General features: G+C 34.4%; 2 protein-coding genes across 2 annotated transcripts in view; both read right to left on the bottom strand.

Annotated features, from left to right (window-relative positions):
- Nucleotides 1–19,077, bottom strand: part of LOC112802344 (serine/threonine-protein kinase EDR1-like) — a 101,492-nt gene that overhangs the window by 39,115 nt on the left and 43,300 nt on the right. The window lies entirely within an intron of this gene.
- Nucleotides 7,294–10,622, bottom strand: LOC112802349 (uncharacterized). Its single transcript, XM_025845523.3, has 2 exons — nucleotides 8,813–10,622; nucleotides 7,294–7,588 (listed from the first exon to the last, which is right to left on the bottom strand). The coding sequence occupies exon 1, from the start codon at nucleotides 10,463–10,465 to the stop codon at nucleotides 8,822–8,824; it is 1,644 nt and encodes a 547-aa protein (XP_025701308.1). The 5' UTR covers nucleotides 10,466–10,622; the 3' UTR covers nucleotides 7,294–7,588; nucleotides 8,813–8,821.

The following is a 19,077-nucleotide window of genomic DNA, read 5'->3' as shown; positions in this document are numbered from 1 at the left end:
TGTCTATTTTCCTCGACTTATCCGACAGTGCATGTGGTGGGCGCATATTCGTGGCCTACTTCCATTTCCTACCTTGGTCACGAGTATGGCGGCCCTAGCTGAGGTCCCATGGCTAGACGATGATGTGATACCACCACCCCCTGACGCAGATGACAGGGAGGTTACTATTTCTTGGGGTGGTTGGGTGCAGGAGAAGCCCCCAACTAGACGCCGTTCTAGGGCCAGAGCAGTAGTGGGGACACCTTCACCATCAGCCCCTACAGCAGTCCCATCCTCTTCATCGACAGCTCCACCTTCGGTACCTGAGCCCACCTACTTACTGGTCCAGCGTCTGTTTCGGTTCTTAGAGCGCGAGAGGCGCCATGTCAGACGCCGACTGGATCGGATGGACCAGGCGCTCATTTCTCTAGGTGCTGAGTTACCTCCGCTTCCCGACTCTCCGGCCTCCGATGAGTAGGATCATCAGGAGGAGGATGCGGAGGTGCCGACTCAGCAGGATGCACCTCCAGTTGCTTCTGACACTACAGAGCCACCACAGACCCATGAGAAACCGGTCCCACAGCCTCAGACAGATTCAGCACCTACCGTTGTACCTTCCACTGATCCTCCAGATTAGCATCGAGGACGATGCTTGCTCTTAAGTGTGGGGAGGTCACCGGTAGCACCACATTAGAGGACCGGTGAACATTTTTAGCCATTGTCTTAGTTACCTTATTTTGCATATCTTTTGTATATATTTTGATGCATTTTCAGTTTACTTTGGATACTTTTACTGCTTATTTTGGATTTTAGATATTTTGATGCTTATGGATATCTTTAGATGTTTTAGATGATAGATTCCATACTTTTAGTTGAATTTCTCTTTATACATTTTTGCATATCTTTCTTTTTAGTTTGTGGTTGTGATTAGAAATCATACTTTGAATTGCAAAAAACTTAGTCACCCTTTTTGCATAAGAAATTGGTTTTAAACGGAAAAGGAAAGGGTAAACTAAGGAAATTTTTGAATTTTTCAATCACAACAATGCTTAGTCAAATATTGAGATTTTTCAAGAAACTTAATTATAGGGCACCAACCCAATTGATTGAAAGAAAATTTTTGGTAAAATTTGCTTGAATTTTATACTCTGTGAAGTATGTATTGAGCATAGAACACAAGCTTGTGAGATTTGAGCCTATTGATATGGTTACATTTTATAACCACTTATTTTCCATTCTTGTGTGAAATTGTTCTCTTTCTATGATTGTGATCCTTGATTTGCTTGATTCTAGATGTCCATTTATTTCTTGTATTTGTGCATTTGTATGATTGAGGCCATTATTTCATTAGCCTACTCACCCAATTACACTACCTTTTACTCCCCATTGTTAGCTAATTTTGAGCCTATGCTTAACCAACTTATTCTCATTTTAGCACATTACAAGCCCAAGGCGGAAAACCAATGAAAGTTCTTGTTTGGATCTTTGATTAGCCTAGGCTAGAGAGAGTGTTTATTATTCAAAGTTGGTGAGGCTTGGGAACATTGGATGGGATGAAAAAGGGTAGTACACTTTCATATTTTAGAATTGGGAACATATTCATGTATTGATTGAATGTATAAAACCTTATGCATTGATGTTCTTGTGTATAGTTGAAAAGAAAAAGAAATAAGAGTGAAAATGAGAAAAACAAAAGAATAGAAAAGAGAAAAACAAAAAAAAAAGAAAAGAAAGAAAGAAAGAAAAGAAGAAAAATAATAAAAAGGGGACAAAATGCTCCAAAGTGAAGTCTATAAAAAGGAATCAATGCATAAGTGTTATGAATTAAGGAATAGAATGCATGAGTATGTAAGAAAAAGTGAAGAATGGGTAGTTAGAGTAGTTTGAATTTGTATAGGTCATTATGTAGGTTAGGTGGGAAAGTTTATGCTAATCAAAGATTCAAACTCTAGTCCACTTAACCATAAATGAACCTACCTTGACCCTAACCCCATTACAACCAAAATAAAAGACCTCATGATGAATGTATGCATGCATTGAATAAGTGTAGATTGTTAGAAGAAAATCAAATTTTGGAAAGCATGATTAGAAGAGAATTGAGTGAATTAACCCTTAAACACTTGAGTGAATAGAGCGGATACACATCCGGTGAGGGTTCAAAAGTTCAATTACATGTATTCACCCATATTATCTATATTCTTGCAAGTTTGAACTCCTTTTGATAATTCAATACAATTGTGGTTTGGACTTAACTCCTATTGCCCTAACTATTGTGCTTACACATGTTCTCTTGGAAATTGATATGTTTGAGCTAAGCATTTGTATTCAATTTAGGTAGTTGCATTTAGATAGGACTCATATAGTCTAGTTGCATTCAATAAATGTCACACCCCTTAGTTCCTTCTTATTTTAGCATGAGGACATGCTAAGGTCTAAGTGTGGGGAGGTTGATAAACCCCATTTTTAGGGTTTATCTTGTATTGAATTTAGAGTGTTTTGATAACCTTTTGTCACATTTAGCCTATGAATTAGCATGGTTTTGTTATCTCTCCCATATTTGTGCTTAAGTGTAAAAACATGCTTTTTAAGCCTTATTTTGATGAATTCTAATTTCTCCTTGATTCCATAAGATGCCTTGATGTGTTTGCTAGTAATTCCAGGATTGAAATAGGCTAGGCATGGATCAAAGGAGCAAGGAAGGAAGCATGCAAATGGAGAGAAGCACAAAAGACAAAAGAATTGATCTCGGCCAAGCACGCGCACGCGCACAAGGCGTTCGCGCGCACATTGCAGAATCGGCCAGGGACGCGCACGCGTACCGTGCGCGCACGCGTCGATGACCACACATGACTTCATTAAAGCAACATGTGCCTAGCGATTTGAGAGGGTTTCTGAACCCATTTTTGGCGCCAATGGCTGATAGGAAGGAATAAAAGGATCAAGGATTGAGGGGAAGTCATCATTATTGAATGAGAAAATCATATAGCATAATTAGGATTAGTTTAGAGTTAGTTTTAGAGAGAGAAGCTCTCACTTCTCTCTAGAATTAGGATTAGGTTTAGGTTAATCTCTCTTCTTAGATCTAGGTTTAATTCATGCTTTGATTCACTTTTCCTTGCCAATTCTTAATCTTCTCCTCTTCCTCTTTCTAGTTATGTGCTTTAATAATTATAATTCTTCATTTTGTTTTGGATAGATTGTTGTTCTTTTATTTTCTTTCAATAATGCAATTTGAGGTAATTCATGATAATTGTGATTTCCTTGATTGTTGTTGTTAATTCTTTGCAATAATTGTTGTTAGATTCTATTCTTGTTCTCAAATTTCTATGCTTTTCTTTTATGCCTTCCAAGTGTTTGATGAAATGCTTGGTTAGATTTTAGTGTAGGTTTTGTTCCTCTTGGCCTAGGTAGAGTAATTAGTGACTCTTGAGTTATCTAATTCCTTTGTTGATTGAAAATTAGAAGTTGCTAATTGATTTGAATTCCTCTAAAGCTAGTCTTTCCTTTAGGAGTTGATTAGGACTTGAGGAATCAAATTGATTTACCCGCTTGACTTTCCTCCATGGTTAGAGGTTAACTGAGTGGGAGCAATGAACAATTCTCATCACAATTGAGAATGATAACTAGGATAGGACTTCTAATTTTCATACCTTGCCAAGAGCCTTTTATAGTTGTTAGTTTATTTTCATTGCCATTTACTTTTCATGCTTCTTATAAAAAATCCCAAAATAACTCACAACCAATAACAAGACACTTTATTGTAATTCCTAGGGAGAACGACCCGAGGTTTGAATACTTCGGTTTATAAATTTAGGGGTTTGTACTAGTGACAAACAACTTTTTGTATGAAAGGACTATTGTTTGGTTTAGAAACTATACTTTACAACGAGATTTCATTAGTGAAATTCTAAACCGTCAAAAATCTAATCATCACTTATGAAACTCTCTTGGGGACTAATTCACGACAAAGACAAGCTTTGGGTGAAAGTCATGAGAGCCAAATATGACTGCAGTGAAGATATCTTGCCAAAGGTTCAGCATAGATCAGGTAGCTCACATGCCTGGGTCGGAATTAACAAAGTCTTGGAGAAATTCAAAACCAATCTCATCTAGAGGCTTGGAGATGGGAATAAAGCCCTTTTTTGAGGGAACAATAGATCCCTGGATTCACTAATCTGAAAGAGGTGGCTTTAACTAATCTAGAAGAGGATAAACTCAATGAAAAAGTTGCAGACTATGTCATCGAAAATGGTGAATGGGATTGAAAAGCCCTGAATCGTGTTTTACTCGAAGAGGTCACAGATATTTCATATACAATCAAAGCTCCTAATCCGCAAATCGAAAAAGATTCTATCAGTTGGATGTTATGTCCAAATGGTATTTTTTCTATTAAATCATTCTATGAACTTTTTGTATTGAAGATGGAGAGGAGCATACTCTATACAAATAGATTTGGAAAGCCAAATTGCCATAAAGACTTAGATCTTTTTGCTGGTTACTCACTCATGAGGCATTGTTGACAAATCATAAAAGAAGAAGGAGAGGACTTATCGAAGATGGCAACTGCCCAATATGCCAAGGAGAAGAAGAGACTTTACTCTATACATTGCGTGACTGCCCTTTTATCTGCACTGTTTGGAATAGCATTGTCAATAGTAGTTTATAACAAAAGTCTTTTAGCCTTTCTTATTTAGAATGGATTAAAAGTAACTTGAGTAAACATACTCCATCCCAGGATGGTACTCCGTGGACCATCACTTTCGTGACAACCTGCAACTTAGCTTGGCAATGCATAAAGGAATTAGTGTTTAGCAAGCTAAATACCCAGAATAATCAGATGCATCACAAGATTAGGAACTTGGCAGAGAACTACAACCACATTCTGGATATCACAGAGTAGAATAAAAGAACACTTCATCTTACTAGAACAGTCTTGATTGGGTGAAAGTCGCCGAAAAGAGGATAGACCAAGCTCAGCGTTGATGGTTCTGTATTTCAACCTGATAGTAAAGGAGCCACTAGGGGCATAATCAGAGACTCCAGAGGACGATTCATCTCTAGATTCAGTATGAACATTGAAAAATGTACAATCACTATAGTTGAGCTTTGGGGTTTTTTTATAGGAGTGAAATTAGCAATAGACTTGTATATCCCTTACCTGAAAATTGAATCTGACCCGAGATGTGCTATTAATCTCGTCCAGAGTACGACGGTTGAGACTCACGTTAGAACTTCCCTGGTGAAGTCGATCAAGGAGCTGTTGATAAAACCACAAAAAATGGTGATTCGGCATATCTTTAAAGAAGTGAATCAATGTGTTGATGCTCTAACCAAATATGGGCAAGGAATGCAGAAAGGGGTCATGTTGTTCAAAAAAGTCCCAACTATAATGGTTCTCTTGATGAAAACTGATGAGCGTAAAGTGAAGTTCTACAGAACCACTCTTGTTTAGTGTTTTCCTTTTTTTTGGGCTTTAGCCCCGTTTTATATCAAAAAATAAAAAAGTATTAGTACCCTTTCCCCTCCCCTTCCCTCTCCTCTCCTCCCCTCCCCTCTTTTAATGTCACAAGATGCACAACTTAATGCAATATTTGTCTTGTTTCACATGAAAATAGGAATATTGATTGTTTTTATAATTTTTTTCCTTTTATTTTCATAGTAACATTTTCATTATTATATCTTTTTTCTTGGTTTAAAAATTTAACAACCGAGAAATTGCATTTTCCATTGAAAGATCTATAATCAAATTAAGAGAACAAAACCATTATAGCTATAAACCTACTAAGTAAACAAATTAAAACAAATAGATGAACATTTTATAGTTTGTGGAATTGTTCCCTATTATATTATCCTCGCATTCACCCAATCAACATATACCTTCTATAATGTTCACCGAGTTGTGTACTTGTGTTGAGCTTTCGCACAATGTAGTTGAAACCTTGAATTAATAACATAATGTCTATAGTTTGTATTCTTCAAATTTTGTTCAGTTAATGGATGGCTTGGTTTTAACCTTCAACTTGCTGTTTTATTTTCATTGCAATAAAAAGCCCACCAGTATCAGCCTATCAGGCAAATCATCAACCAATACTATTGTGTTTGAAGCATTGAAATTTTCATGTCTGAAAAAAAAAAGCATTGAAATGTTAAAATATTTGTTGAACAAGTTAAATAAAATTTAAGCAAATTTGAGGTAATTTATTTATGACAAATATATTTATCTAAAGTAAATTTTCAAAATGATTTCTAAAAAAATAGAAAAAATATCATCCTTTTAGATTTGAAAACAACTAAATCCTCTTAAAATATAATGACGAAAAATTAGCACAATCTTTTTATGGATAATTTATACAAGACAAAAATATTATTTTGGACTTTAAAGTTTCAGTTACATTTTAATTTAGTTCCTAACGTTTAAAAATTCTTTTTTTTTACAAACATTTTATTTCATTCTATTTTAATCTTTTGGTCGAAATTAAATTTTTTTCCAAAAATATTATTTTCTCTCTATTATTGCCTTCTTATTTCTTTTATTCTTCTGTTACTTTTATTTTTAAATCATTAGAACCAAATAAATATGTTTGGAAATAAAACACCAAACATTAGAAACAGAATTAGAACTTTAACTTAAATGCTATATTTTTTTATTAATGCATAGTAGTGAATAAATGTATCCAATACAAATTAAATTATTATTAATTTCAAATCAATTAGTTTGTCAATTGTACATTTATCAGAGACTCATTCATTACATATGTAATAACAAAATTCAAACTACATTTGCTGGTTTCAGATACAAAGTTAGACCCTAAAATGTTTGGTCCCCTCCTGAATCATCAAGTGCAACAAGTATTAGCCATAGCATACACTTGTACAGTTTGTTATAACTACACTTGTACAGTTTGTTATAACTTAACATAGTTAGGATCTAAATTAGTTATATTAATTAGTTAGACTAGATGCAGAGTTTGTTAATCAGACCATCACCTTGTATCCATATATATACAATTGAGTGAGCCAAATTCAATTGGGACTCTTTTACAATCAATAACAACCAAGTTTACTTTCTCACTGTTCACAGTGTTCAACAACAAGACTTATTCGTTTTGGTGTTCCAAGCTTTTTTGCTTTGTTGGCTACTGCTCTATTTTATAGATTAATAGTCCAACAAAACTTATATATATGAAAATTTCTTTATTTGACGCTGAAATTTTTTTTATTATTGTTTTTGGGATGGGGGCTTGCTTGATGAGATTATATTATGAGATTTCATTTCATCAATTGCAACCAAAAAGCATGTACTTAGAGTTATCATAGAGCAATTCAATGATTCTTTAATTCTTTGATCATTTTGCCATATTACAGTATCTTCATCAATGTATTAACATTTTTTTTATGCAAAGAAATCAGAATAAATTCTGCAGAATTGAAGAAGATAATATTCTTGAATATGAATTCTATAACAATCTGAATAGTTGAATCACTAGTTCATTATATGTTGTATATAGGGATGGCCAAAAACCTTGAACCCATGGATATCTATTGAGTCCGGAGTTTTAACGGAACTCGCCAAATCCCCATGGGGATGAGGACATAGAATGTGAAATACCTGCGAAGAAGAATTTACTTAAATGCCCTTATACACATAACAAATACATAAAAATAATAACATAGAATTAGTACTATAATGACAAAAAAAATTACATAACATGTATATTATTCGAATAGGTTATGATGGCTGAATAACTCACATTGACAAAAAATTATGTAAATGACTTCTGAAAAAGAAATTTATCGAACAAAAAATTTTGAAGTAAAGCATGAGTATTAAATTTGAAAAGAACAAAACACGTACAAAGATGCTGGAGCTATCATACTATTATTGGAGCCCTGAAAGTGTTCGCTATTGTTGAATGATGGTGATAAAAAATTATTTGGAGAGAAAAATTATGATTGAATGATGACGATCGAAAATTAGGAAGTGGAAGGATATATGCAGGGAAAATTAGTATTTGGAGGCAAAATTAGCCAACACTCAGAATTCTGTATTGTTTCACTTTAACACCCCCATAACAAAACTCCAAGCCAGTTACTTTTTTTTTTTAAAATGCTAATAAACAGAGACTCAGAGACAATGGAATAATGTCTACACAAGAAATAATGAAGTAATTTATCTAAGAATTAACAGAAAAACATTCTCCGAAAAAGTATTTCATAATGTACATATTTTCAGCAGAAGCAATTTCCAAGCAATACAACTGAGTAGCATTAATTAAGAAAATGGCCAAAAATCTTGAGATAACTAAACCATATTACTTAGGTTGATGAAAAGAGGGGACATGCATTTTAGAAGGTGGGTTTATTTTTAAGATGGAAGTGAAAACTATATAGCCTAAGAATAAATCCTTAGTACCTATTTAAATTTCCTTATATATATATAGTACCTACAAAGATACGGAAAAATAAGTTGCACAACAGAATAGTAAGAGAACAAACAACAAACAACAAAACAAAATTTTCAATCTTTTTAGTTTTGCTTAATTTTAGCATGATAAATACATGATCTCATAGAATAACAGTAAAGAACACTCTATTGCTATAAAGAGATCTTAAACACTAAATCTGTAAGCTATAACTAGGAATATAATCTAAAGAATCAATAATGTAGTGGAATGAAAAACGATGATAGCAACTGCAAAAAACGAAAGTGCTAAATTAATTAATGTTATGGCATTGCCAAAGTCCTCTGACCAACAGACACAGAATTTACAAAACTATGATACATATTCAGCAACAATGAGATCTATTTTCAATTCGAGTTGATGTATCTTACCTTCTTTTATCAATTCAATAAGCCTCTAGCAACCATTTCCCGAAGAAGTTTCTCCGCCATGTCATTCTCATCTTTTTCAAACAAAGCACGAATAACAGTTTCAAAAGTCACAGCATTTGGTAAGCAACCATTGTGTTCCATTTCCGACAGCAGGGCCAATGCTTCTTCAAACAAGCCCTCTCTGCAGAGCCCATTGATCATAATAGTGTATGTCCTCACATTTGGAGGATAGCCTTTCACAGAAAGATCTTTAAAAATCTCTTTTGCAACTACAAGTCTTCCACCTTTGCATAGGCCATCAATAAGTACATTGTACGTGCATATATCTGGATCAATGCCATTCTCTTTCATTTGCTTGAATAACAGAAGTGCCTTGTCAACTTTTTTGATATTGAACATCCCATCCAACAAGGAATTGTAAGTGACTACATTAGCGGGTGGACCTCTTTCGTGCATCTTGACAAGAAGCTCCAAGGCACAAGAGATTCTCTTTGATTTGCTCAAGCCATCAATAAGTGTGCTGTAAGTTACCGTGTTTGGAACCAAGTTCTTGCGACGCATCTCTTCGAAGAGATTCAAGGCTTCATCGACCATTTTACTTTTGCAGAAGCCATTAATCATGATACTGTAACTTTGAACATTGGGTAACACTCTAATTTGGGCCATTGTGTTGAATATATATTTTGCCTTATTTACCTGATTAACCAAACAATATCCATCCATTAAGCTGTTATAAGTAACCACATTTGGTTTCACACCATGTTTTGCCATTACAGCCAATACACTCTTTGCATCTTTGATCTTTCCTTCCTTGCATAGCCCATCGATCAAAATACTATAGGTATGAACATTTGGAGTAATGTTTCTAAGCACCATATCACTTAACAAATCAATGGCTTCCTTATATTGACCCTCAAGACACAATCCAAAAATGAGAGAACTGTATGTGATAACATTAGGAGAAATTCCCTTAGTAAGCATTTCAGAGAATAAATGAAAAGCCTGACTTACAAGTGTATCCTTGCAGAGGCTATCAATAATTGCATTGTACATGAAGACATCAGGAGCAATGCCATAACGTGGGATGTTTCTCAACACTTGAATAGCAGCTGATGTGTGTCCGGACTTACAGAGGCCATTGATCAAGGTCCCATAAGTGACTTGATTAAAGTGAAATCCATGAGCCAGCACTCTGTCATGAAAGCGCACTGCTTTTTCAACACTACCAGAGAGACAGAGACCTTTCAGGATTGTTGTCAATGTTACCGTATTAGGTTGATAATCCATTCTGAAAATCTTGGCCAATACAGAGAAAGCAAGCGTCATACGACCCATGCCGCAACAACAATTAATTAGGATGCTCAAAGTAAATAAGTCGGGAGCGATTCCTCTGGCTTGCAATTGCTGAAAAAGGGAAATGGCGGTGGAGAAATGGTTGGTCTTGGCAAGAGATCCCAAAATCTTGGTGAATTGGATGATGGATGGAGGGCGACGCATAGAGAGCATGCGAGTGAAGGAATGAACAGCTTCATCAACTTGGCGAGTAGAATGAGAGTGAAGGGATGAAGAGGAAGGGAAGGAAAGAAAATTAGGGATTTGGAGAAGAGAATACCTAAAAATGAAAGTGAACCTTGAGGTTGAGGATGACAACATTTTAGTGATTTGCACTTTCGCTGTTGTCTAAGTTTGAGGGAGTTTGCTAACCCTGCGGACATAGTCCTACGGCTCCTACCACCCCCCTTGTCACCGATTTAATCCTAATGAGTAATGACATAATAATTGGAGGTCTCCAGATTCCACGCCCGTTTTATTTTTATCAACTTTATGAATTGGACCTAGAGACCAAATAAATTATAAGGCTTGGGGGAGTAATGGTTTCATTTCATCAAGGGCAATGCTAGGTAACCATCTCCGAACAACATGAACAATTACCAATTAAATTATTTTATTTAAATTTTTGTTTCATTGTTAATAATAAATAAATTAATAATTTTCAAATTTTGTTTCACAATCTTAATTTAAGGAGCGGAAACGATTCCTTTTCTGGGTATTTCAATATTGCAATTGTAACGTCAAATAAAATTAAAAGAAATAAAAATAACAAATAAACATGTAAATACAAGGTGCCGATAACAAAGTAAATTGCAAAAATTGAAACAACAGGAAATTAAAAGAAGATGAAAGAAGAAACATGAACGTAAAAGAGAAAAAGACTTAAAAAAAGAGGAATTTTATTAATAAAAACTGAAAGAAAGCGAAATACAAGTGTTTGAGTTCAGAGGAATTACTTAAGATTTTTAATTTTATTGTGATGCCAAGGGGCTGAGAGCATTTTGGGTTTCTAAATGTTTTCCAAAAAGAACTGAACTGATTACAACGTGTTCCTAAAGCTCTATTTATAGACTAGCCTAATCTCAACGGGCAATTACTCTTTGTACACAACTTGTAGAAAATTTGAATTTCTTGTAACTATTCCCACACTTCTTGCTTGATGTTAATTTCAAAATTTAAATAAATAACCAACTATCAAATGATTTAATTTAATTTAAAATAGATATAAATATTATATATAGGAACATTACCAAATAACTAATTATTTATTTTTATAATTTTCTTATAAAAATAATATTTTATCTAACACTAAGTGATAATAATTTTTTGCCTAACAAGATTTTTCACTTGAAGATATGCAATGATTGAAAGTGAGAAAACTTAGTTGTTTATTGACATTTTTCTTATTTTTGATATTGAAAGTCAATTGACATTTTAAACACATCCGCTTGACAGATTAAATGCCTACTAATAATAGACTTAACAAAATTTCTAAGTCTATAAAATTTTTACATTAATAATTTAACTGTCGACGGGTCTATTCTTTTGTATGAAATTTTTAAGTGTGTCAAATGATATTTGTTCTAATTTCGGCACATTAAATGTGTATCAATTGACCTTTGCTTTGACCTTTAGTATTTCAATTAAGAGTTTTTTGATACACACTTTTATTGTTTTAATTGACACAATTTTTCTAACTTCAGAAGTAACAGAATCTTAACTTCGTGAAATCGTTTCTTTCATATGTTAAATTCTAGGTGTCAATTAAATTTGATAAAATTTCTAATCTTAAAAAAAAATATCCACACTAACATTCCAATAGTTTTGACTCCAAGCGCTAATAGACTCAACAGAATTTCTAAGTCAATTAGGCTCTTGTATTTATAAAGTACATACCTAAATGTCAATGAGAGATTATTTTTGTCCAAGATTTTAAACTTGATGCTTTGGACACATATTTTTCTCATCATCGTAATGCTTTACACTGTCGGTAGAACTTGCAATTCAAAGAAATCACAAGGACATGTTAGCTTTTACAAACTGAATTGCGAATATTAATTAGCTCTTTACGTTTTTCTTTGACACTTCAACTAGATATTTTCGTGTCCTTAAACATGTGGAATGTTTATCTCATGTATGCCTGGCCTATATACTTTTAAATATTTTTCATTTATTGAAGAAATTCTTCTTCCTGATCCATTTCAATAATCTTATAGGCATTTTCAGAGTAAACCTTGTCAACTACATAAGGTCCTTCCCAAGTTGGAGACCACTTACCATAAGTTTTTGACTTTTTTTTTATAGGCAAGATTGTTTTCCACACTAAATCTCCAACTGCAAATGTCTTTGCTTTAACACGGCAGTTGTATGATTTTGACATAATCTCTTTTTGTCGAATCACCCGCTCTAAAGCTCTTAACCTTTCGTCATCTAGTTCATTAAGCTCATCATGCAAAGAAATCCAATAATCTACTACTGGTACCTCATCTTGTCTAGCCACCCTTATACTTTGCAGATTAATATCAATTGGCAACACTGCATCATGACCATAAACTAACTTATACGGGGTAATTCTAGTAGATCCTCTTGGAGAATTTTGGTAAGCCCGAAGAACTTGACTGAGAGTTTGGTACCAATTTTTTGGCTGCCTTCCAATGTGTTTTTTAATTAATGCAATTAAAATTTTATTCGTTACCTCCACTTGTCTATTAGCTTGGGCATAATATGGTGTAGAAGAAAGCATTTTTATATCCCTAGATTTGGCATACTCCATGACATTTTTTCCCAATAAACATGGTTCCTTAATCAGTGGTAATAGACTGAGGAATCCCAAACCTATGCACAATATGCTCCTCAATAAAATCTATTATTTAATTGTGAGTCACCTCTCTCAGAGGGATAGCCTCTACCCATTTAGAAAAATAATCAACACCAACCAAAATGAACTTATGACCTTTAGAAGAAGGTGGGTGAATCTGTCCGATAAGATCTAGAGCCCAATCTCTAAATGGCCATGGCTTAATTATAACATGCAGTTCTGACGCTAGAATATGTTGAAGGCTTTCATATTTTTAGCATTCTTCATAGGACCTGGCATAGTTTATACAATCTCTTTGAATGGTTGGCCAATACAATCTTCTCCTATTTATCACCCATTTTATTTTTTTCCCTGATTGATGGGCACCACAAATTCCCTCATGCACTTCAGCAAGAGCCAAGTACGCTTTTTTTTCTCCCAAACATGTCAAGAGGTTTCCATCAACAGATTTCTTAAACAAGACATTACTTATTAGAACATAACTTTGAGCCCTATGTTTAAGTTTTCTATCGACACTAAGACTTGGATTTTTTAAATATTCTACAATTGGTACTCTCCAATCTTCTGGGTCTAGTTTTTCTAATGACAACACTTCTCTTTCTCTCAAAGGCATAAATATGTCCTTTATCCTTACCAATTTTTCTATTGTTCAGGGTTTGTTCTTATATCTTGAAGCAATTTGAGCTAATTCATTTGCTTCTTGATTTAACTCCCTTGGAACATACCTTACAATGACACTATCAAATTTACTCAACAACTCTGTAGCCACATTGAAATACTTTCTTAAATTTTCACTAACACACCTATATTCAAGTGATACTTGACGGACTACAAGCTGTGAATCTCCAAAAATTTTCACATTTTTAACTCCTCTTTCTAATAATAATTCCAATCCCATCATTAATGCTTCATACTTTACCTCATTGTTGGAACATGAATAATTCAATTCAAAGAGAAATTTACTTGGCTCACCACTTGGAGAAATAATTAAAATTCCTATATCAACACTACCCTTATGGCATGAACCGTCAAAATATAATTTTCAAGGCACCAAACCAACGAAACTCAATAAATTCTCATCAATGTCAATACAAGGGTGATCAACCAGGAAATCGGCTAGAACCTGACCCTTAACCGCTCTTGCAGGAACAAAATGTAAAGAAAATTCTGTTAAGACCAGCATCCATTTTCCTAGTCTACCATACAATATTGGAGAAGACAACATATATTTAAGAACATCAAACTTAGAAACTACATAAACATTCCTAGGAATTAGATAGTACTTAAGTTTTAAACAGGAAAAATATAAAGCTAAACAAAGTTTCTCAATTGGAGATTAACGGCTCTCAACATCATTTAGCACACGACTTAGATAATAAATCACTCTCTCGTTGCCATTCTCATCTTCTTGAGCCAGCATTCCACCAATTGTTACTTCAGAAGCTGACACGTAAAGTTTTAGAGGTGCTCCGTGCCTTGAAGGTGTCATAATAGGAGGATTAGTCAAATATTGCTTGATGTTGTCAAAAGCTTCTTGATACTCTATTTTCCATTGGAACTCTTCCTCTTTCTTCAACTTGATCAGAGGCGCAAAAACCTTGGTTTTTCCTGATAGATTGAAAATGAACCTTCTGAGGTAATTGACCTTCCCTAAAAATGCTTGCAGTTGCTTTTTGTTAGCTGGAGGAGGAGCCTCTAAGATAGCCTTTGCCTTATTTTTGTCAATTTCAATCCCTTTTTTCCGCATCAAGAAACCAAGAAAATTTCCTACACTCACACCAAAGGCACATTTTAAGGGATTCATTTTTAATTTATGCTTTCTCATTCTTTCAAATGCTTTCTTTAAATTTTCTAGATGCTTTTTTTTAGCATTTGATTTGACAACCACATCATCAACATAAATTTATATAAAATTTTCAATAAAGTCATGAAAAATTTTATTCATCGCCCTTTGATAAGTTGCACCAGCATTTTTTAACCCAAATGGCATCACAACCCATTCAAAAGTTCCTAAAGCACCTGGACACCTAAATATTGATTTTTACACATCTTCTTCAACTATGTATATTTGATTATAACCTGAATATCCATCCATAAACTTAACATTTCATGACCAGTAGTAGAATCTATCAACATATCAGCTATAGGCATTGGATATTCATCTTTTGGTGTTGCAGAATTTAAATCTCTAAAATCAATGCAAACCCTTAATTTTCCATTCTTTTTCATGACAGGAACAATATTAGAAATTTAGTTGACATACCTTGCTGTTCTTATAAACTTACCCTTAAGAAGTCTTTCAATTTCTTCTTTAATCTTCTGCACGACTTCAGGAGCAAATCTCCTTGGTGGCTGCTTGACAGGTTTAACATTGGCTTTCAATGGCAATTGATGTTCTACCAATTCACGACTCAAGACTGGTATCTCTGCATAATCCCATGCGAAACAGTCGCAATATTCCTTCAAAATCTCTACCATTTCTTTTTTGAAATCATCAGGCAGCATCTTGCTCACATATGTTGGTCTAGGATAATCACAGTTACCAATATCTACTTCCTCCAAAGGATCCTGCACTTTAACCTTTTTTACAGTGTCAGTATTATTTTTTTTTTTTCAAAACCTAAATGACCATCATCATATATACAATCATAAGGTACACTATCAATGCACCCTTCTCTGTCTACCATATAGGCTGACAGCCGAGCCAGTTGGCTCGTCAAGCTCATCTAAGTTTCTTATGAGGTCGTATCCACCCCGGCCTTAGGGACCAAAATAAAACCATTCATATCTATTTTGCACATCTCAATATTTTCAGGATTAAATGTATTGGTGTCAACTGTCAGCGGCTTGACTCCAGGATTATACATCCTGAACTCCACATGCATCTCATCGTAGTAACAGGTACTATTGTCAGCAAGAACTTCTTCCACTCCTCCATCTTCATTCCAGAAAATCAATTTTTGATGTAAAGTGGATGGAATAGCACCCATTCCATGAATCCAATCACGTCCCAAAAGTAAGTTAAAACCAGCCTTTGAAGGAACCACAACAAATAAAGTTGGCCAATTGACAGAACCAACCTCAATTGACAGTAGAACCACACCTCTAACAGAAGAAGTCTTTCCGTTAAAATCTGTCACCCCAATGCTACTTTTAATCAGATCTTTTTCAGTCTTTTCAAGCCTTCCCATTATTCTTTCAGGCATGAGATTAACAGTATCTCCCCCGTCAACCAAAATCTTATTGACTATCCTTCCGTCAACACGAGCCTTGATATGCAGTGGACGTAAGTGTTCCTTATCATTTTCAGTAGGCTTCTTAAATAATCCTCCACCACACATATTGTCGTCTAGCAATAAGCATTCGCTTCCAGGAAAGACATCATAACAATCATCTTCTAATGACTCTACTTCCTGGACTTGACTATACTCCTCAGGCAGTATTGACACCACAGCTATAGGTTGCTTAATACCAAATATTGCTTCTAAGCTGTCATCAAAACCAGTGTCAAAATTATCAGTAATTAAATCTTCATCATTTTCTCCCTTGTTTTCAACCATCACCCTCTTCCCATCAAGATTCTTCTTGACATTTTTATTGCGCTTAGGGTGATTAGAAGAATTGCCTGTTTCTACAGACTTGGCCATGGTTGGCAAAAGAGGAAAATCTACTCCGTGTCTCTTGTATGGATCCAAAAGAACATACTCAGGCATATTCTCTTTCTGCTCAAAAGTTATAAAAGGAGAATATTTTGGAATATTTTGACAATTTGACCAAGGAGAATAATTAGGAACCTGCTGCATGTTAGGATTATAACAAGAATAAATTGGCTTTAAGGGAACATGCACATTTTTTGGAATATATATACTACCTCCGTCTTGTGCATGATTCATGTTCCATAACTGAGACTCATAGTACCTAGGCTTAAAAGCTTTAGACTTTACCCATTTGTTTTTTTCTCTTGCAAAAGCAGTAGGTTGATTCTGCACATTTTTTACATTCTGGACCCATTTATTGTTTTGAGAAAATCCATCAGGCCTTCCATCAATCATGACCACAGTCTTCATTTTCTGGTTGACGGGTTGTACTCCAGTGTTGTTGACGCACTTGTTCAAAGGAGTTTGACCGCCCAACTTTTGTTTTCCCTCGGCTATCTTCCGCTTTAGCTCGTTAGTTTCATTTTCTTTTTCAGCAATCTTCTTTCTCAACTCAGCATTTTCTTTCTCTTCAACTTTGTACTTTTTAAACTCTTTTACAGCTTCCTTGTCAAAAACAGCATTGCACTTTGGGCACATGGCGATGGTGCTGTCAGATTCTTTAATTCTCAACAAAAAATCTAACAGATCCTCACCAGGATGAGGATAAACTGGATTCTTATCTTGTTCAAAGACTCTCACGTCTTTATTTTCATCTTTAGCACTAACCATTGTGGCATCAACTTCTACCATGTTGACTGACAAATTGAATGGCTCGACATAATTTGAGTCAGCAGCAAATGATTCAATGTCCACCTTCATAGTAGTTTTATCCTCAAACTTCAATCTTCCCTCCTCAATTGCCTTTTTGTATCAAATCCCTGAAACGGACGCAATTGTTAGTGGTATGCGAAAATACCTGATGAAACTTACAAAATTTCTTATTCTTTATTTCATCAGCTGTAGGCATTTTTTTCCTTCGGATAAAATAAGCTGCTTATCTTTTAATAAAACCTCAAATATTTGATCTGCCTTAGAAATATCAAAAGAATAAGTCTTATTTTCAACTTTAGAATAAGAAGAAACTTTTTCTTTTCCTTTAACAGGCTTCAAAGGTTTGCATACATAAGGAGCACCCCCACGCAATTCAGCAATATAAGCCTCTTTCTCATCTGAATCACTACTATCGGAAAAACAATCAACATATGCAACCTTTTTAGAATCTTTTTTAAAATTTTTTTCTTTTTTAATTTGTTCTATTTGTCTTACTTTTTCAGCTAACTGAAAAATATCTAAAGTATGTTGATTGACAAGTTTCTTCCTAATTCCAAATTCTAACCCATTAGTAACCATTTTGACAACTTCAGATTCTGGAATTGGAGTAAAACATTTATTCTTCATGTTTCTAACGTGCTAAATAAGTGTCAATAGATTCTCCTTCTGCACGTTTGACAGAGAATAAATCTGTAAGACTAACTTTCAATTCACCTCGAAAAAATTGATCATGAAAATTTCTTTCTAACTGCGCCCAAGAATGAATAGAATTTGGTCTCAAGTTGGAGAACCATGTAAATGCATTTTTTGTTAAAGAAGAAGGAAAGTATCTCATCTTGAAATATTCATTAGAAGTTGCTTCCCCAATTTCAACAGTATATCGAGCAATATGCTCTACTGTAGACTCATTTTCTTCTCCAGAAAATTTTGTAAGAGATTTTAGAATTTTCCAACCCCTTGGGAGCTCTGCTTGTTGGACACATTCAGGAAAAGCAGACACAAAATATGGCCTATTTAAGCAACCAACATTAAATTCCAAACGGTTTAAATCTTGTTCAACATTTCTTGTTAGATTATAATGCCCCCCTAAGTTATTTTGCCTAAGTCTTTCTAACATATCATCGACATTTTGACCATGTCTAGGCATATGGACATCATAATTAGGAATTGCTCCACCATTTTGATTGACATTATCAAATCTTAAACCCTGGTTATCATTTTCTTCTAAATTTACCACAGTAGCAATCCTATTAACTTGCCTATTTAATTGTTCAATTCTAGTGTTTGTGTTTTCTAAAAGAGGATTTAAAACTGTCACCATTTGATGAGTTAACATGTTTACTAGATCATGGTGGCTTTCATCCATCTGTTGCCTAATATTTGCTAAAGATCCCACAGTTTGACTAGGTTGATTAACAGGCATTGCTCTTGACATGTCAGAAAATACAAGTCTAGAATTTTCTACCCTAATGACAGTGGATGTAGTAGGATTAGATGCACTGTTATTTTCTGTATTAATAGAATGTGAAAAATTTTGTTGTGATACGTGTGAACCTGACGCCCCAGAAACAGGTACATTTGACATGTCATATAGATTTTGATAAATAGGATTTTGAAAAGTTGAGTAGAGAGGCACAGGCAATCCT

This window comes from Arachis hypogaea, chromosome 5, assembly GCF_003086295.3.
Source record: "Arachis hypogaea cultivar Tifrunner chromosome 5, arahy.Tifrunner.gnm2.J5K5, whole genome shotgun sequence".
NCBI classification, from domain to species: Eukaryota; Viridiplantae; Streptophyta; class Magnoliopsida; order Fabales; family Fabaceae; genus Arachis; species Arachis hypogaea.
The sequence above is the reverse complement of the archived record's forward strand: the minus strand, read 5'-3'. Positions and strand labels throughout refer to the sequence as shown.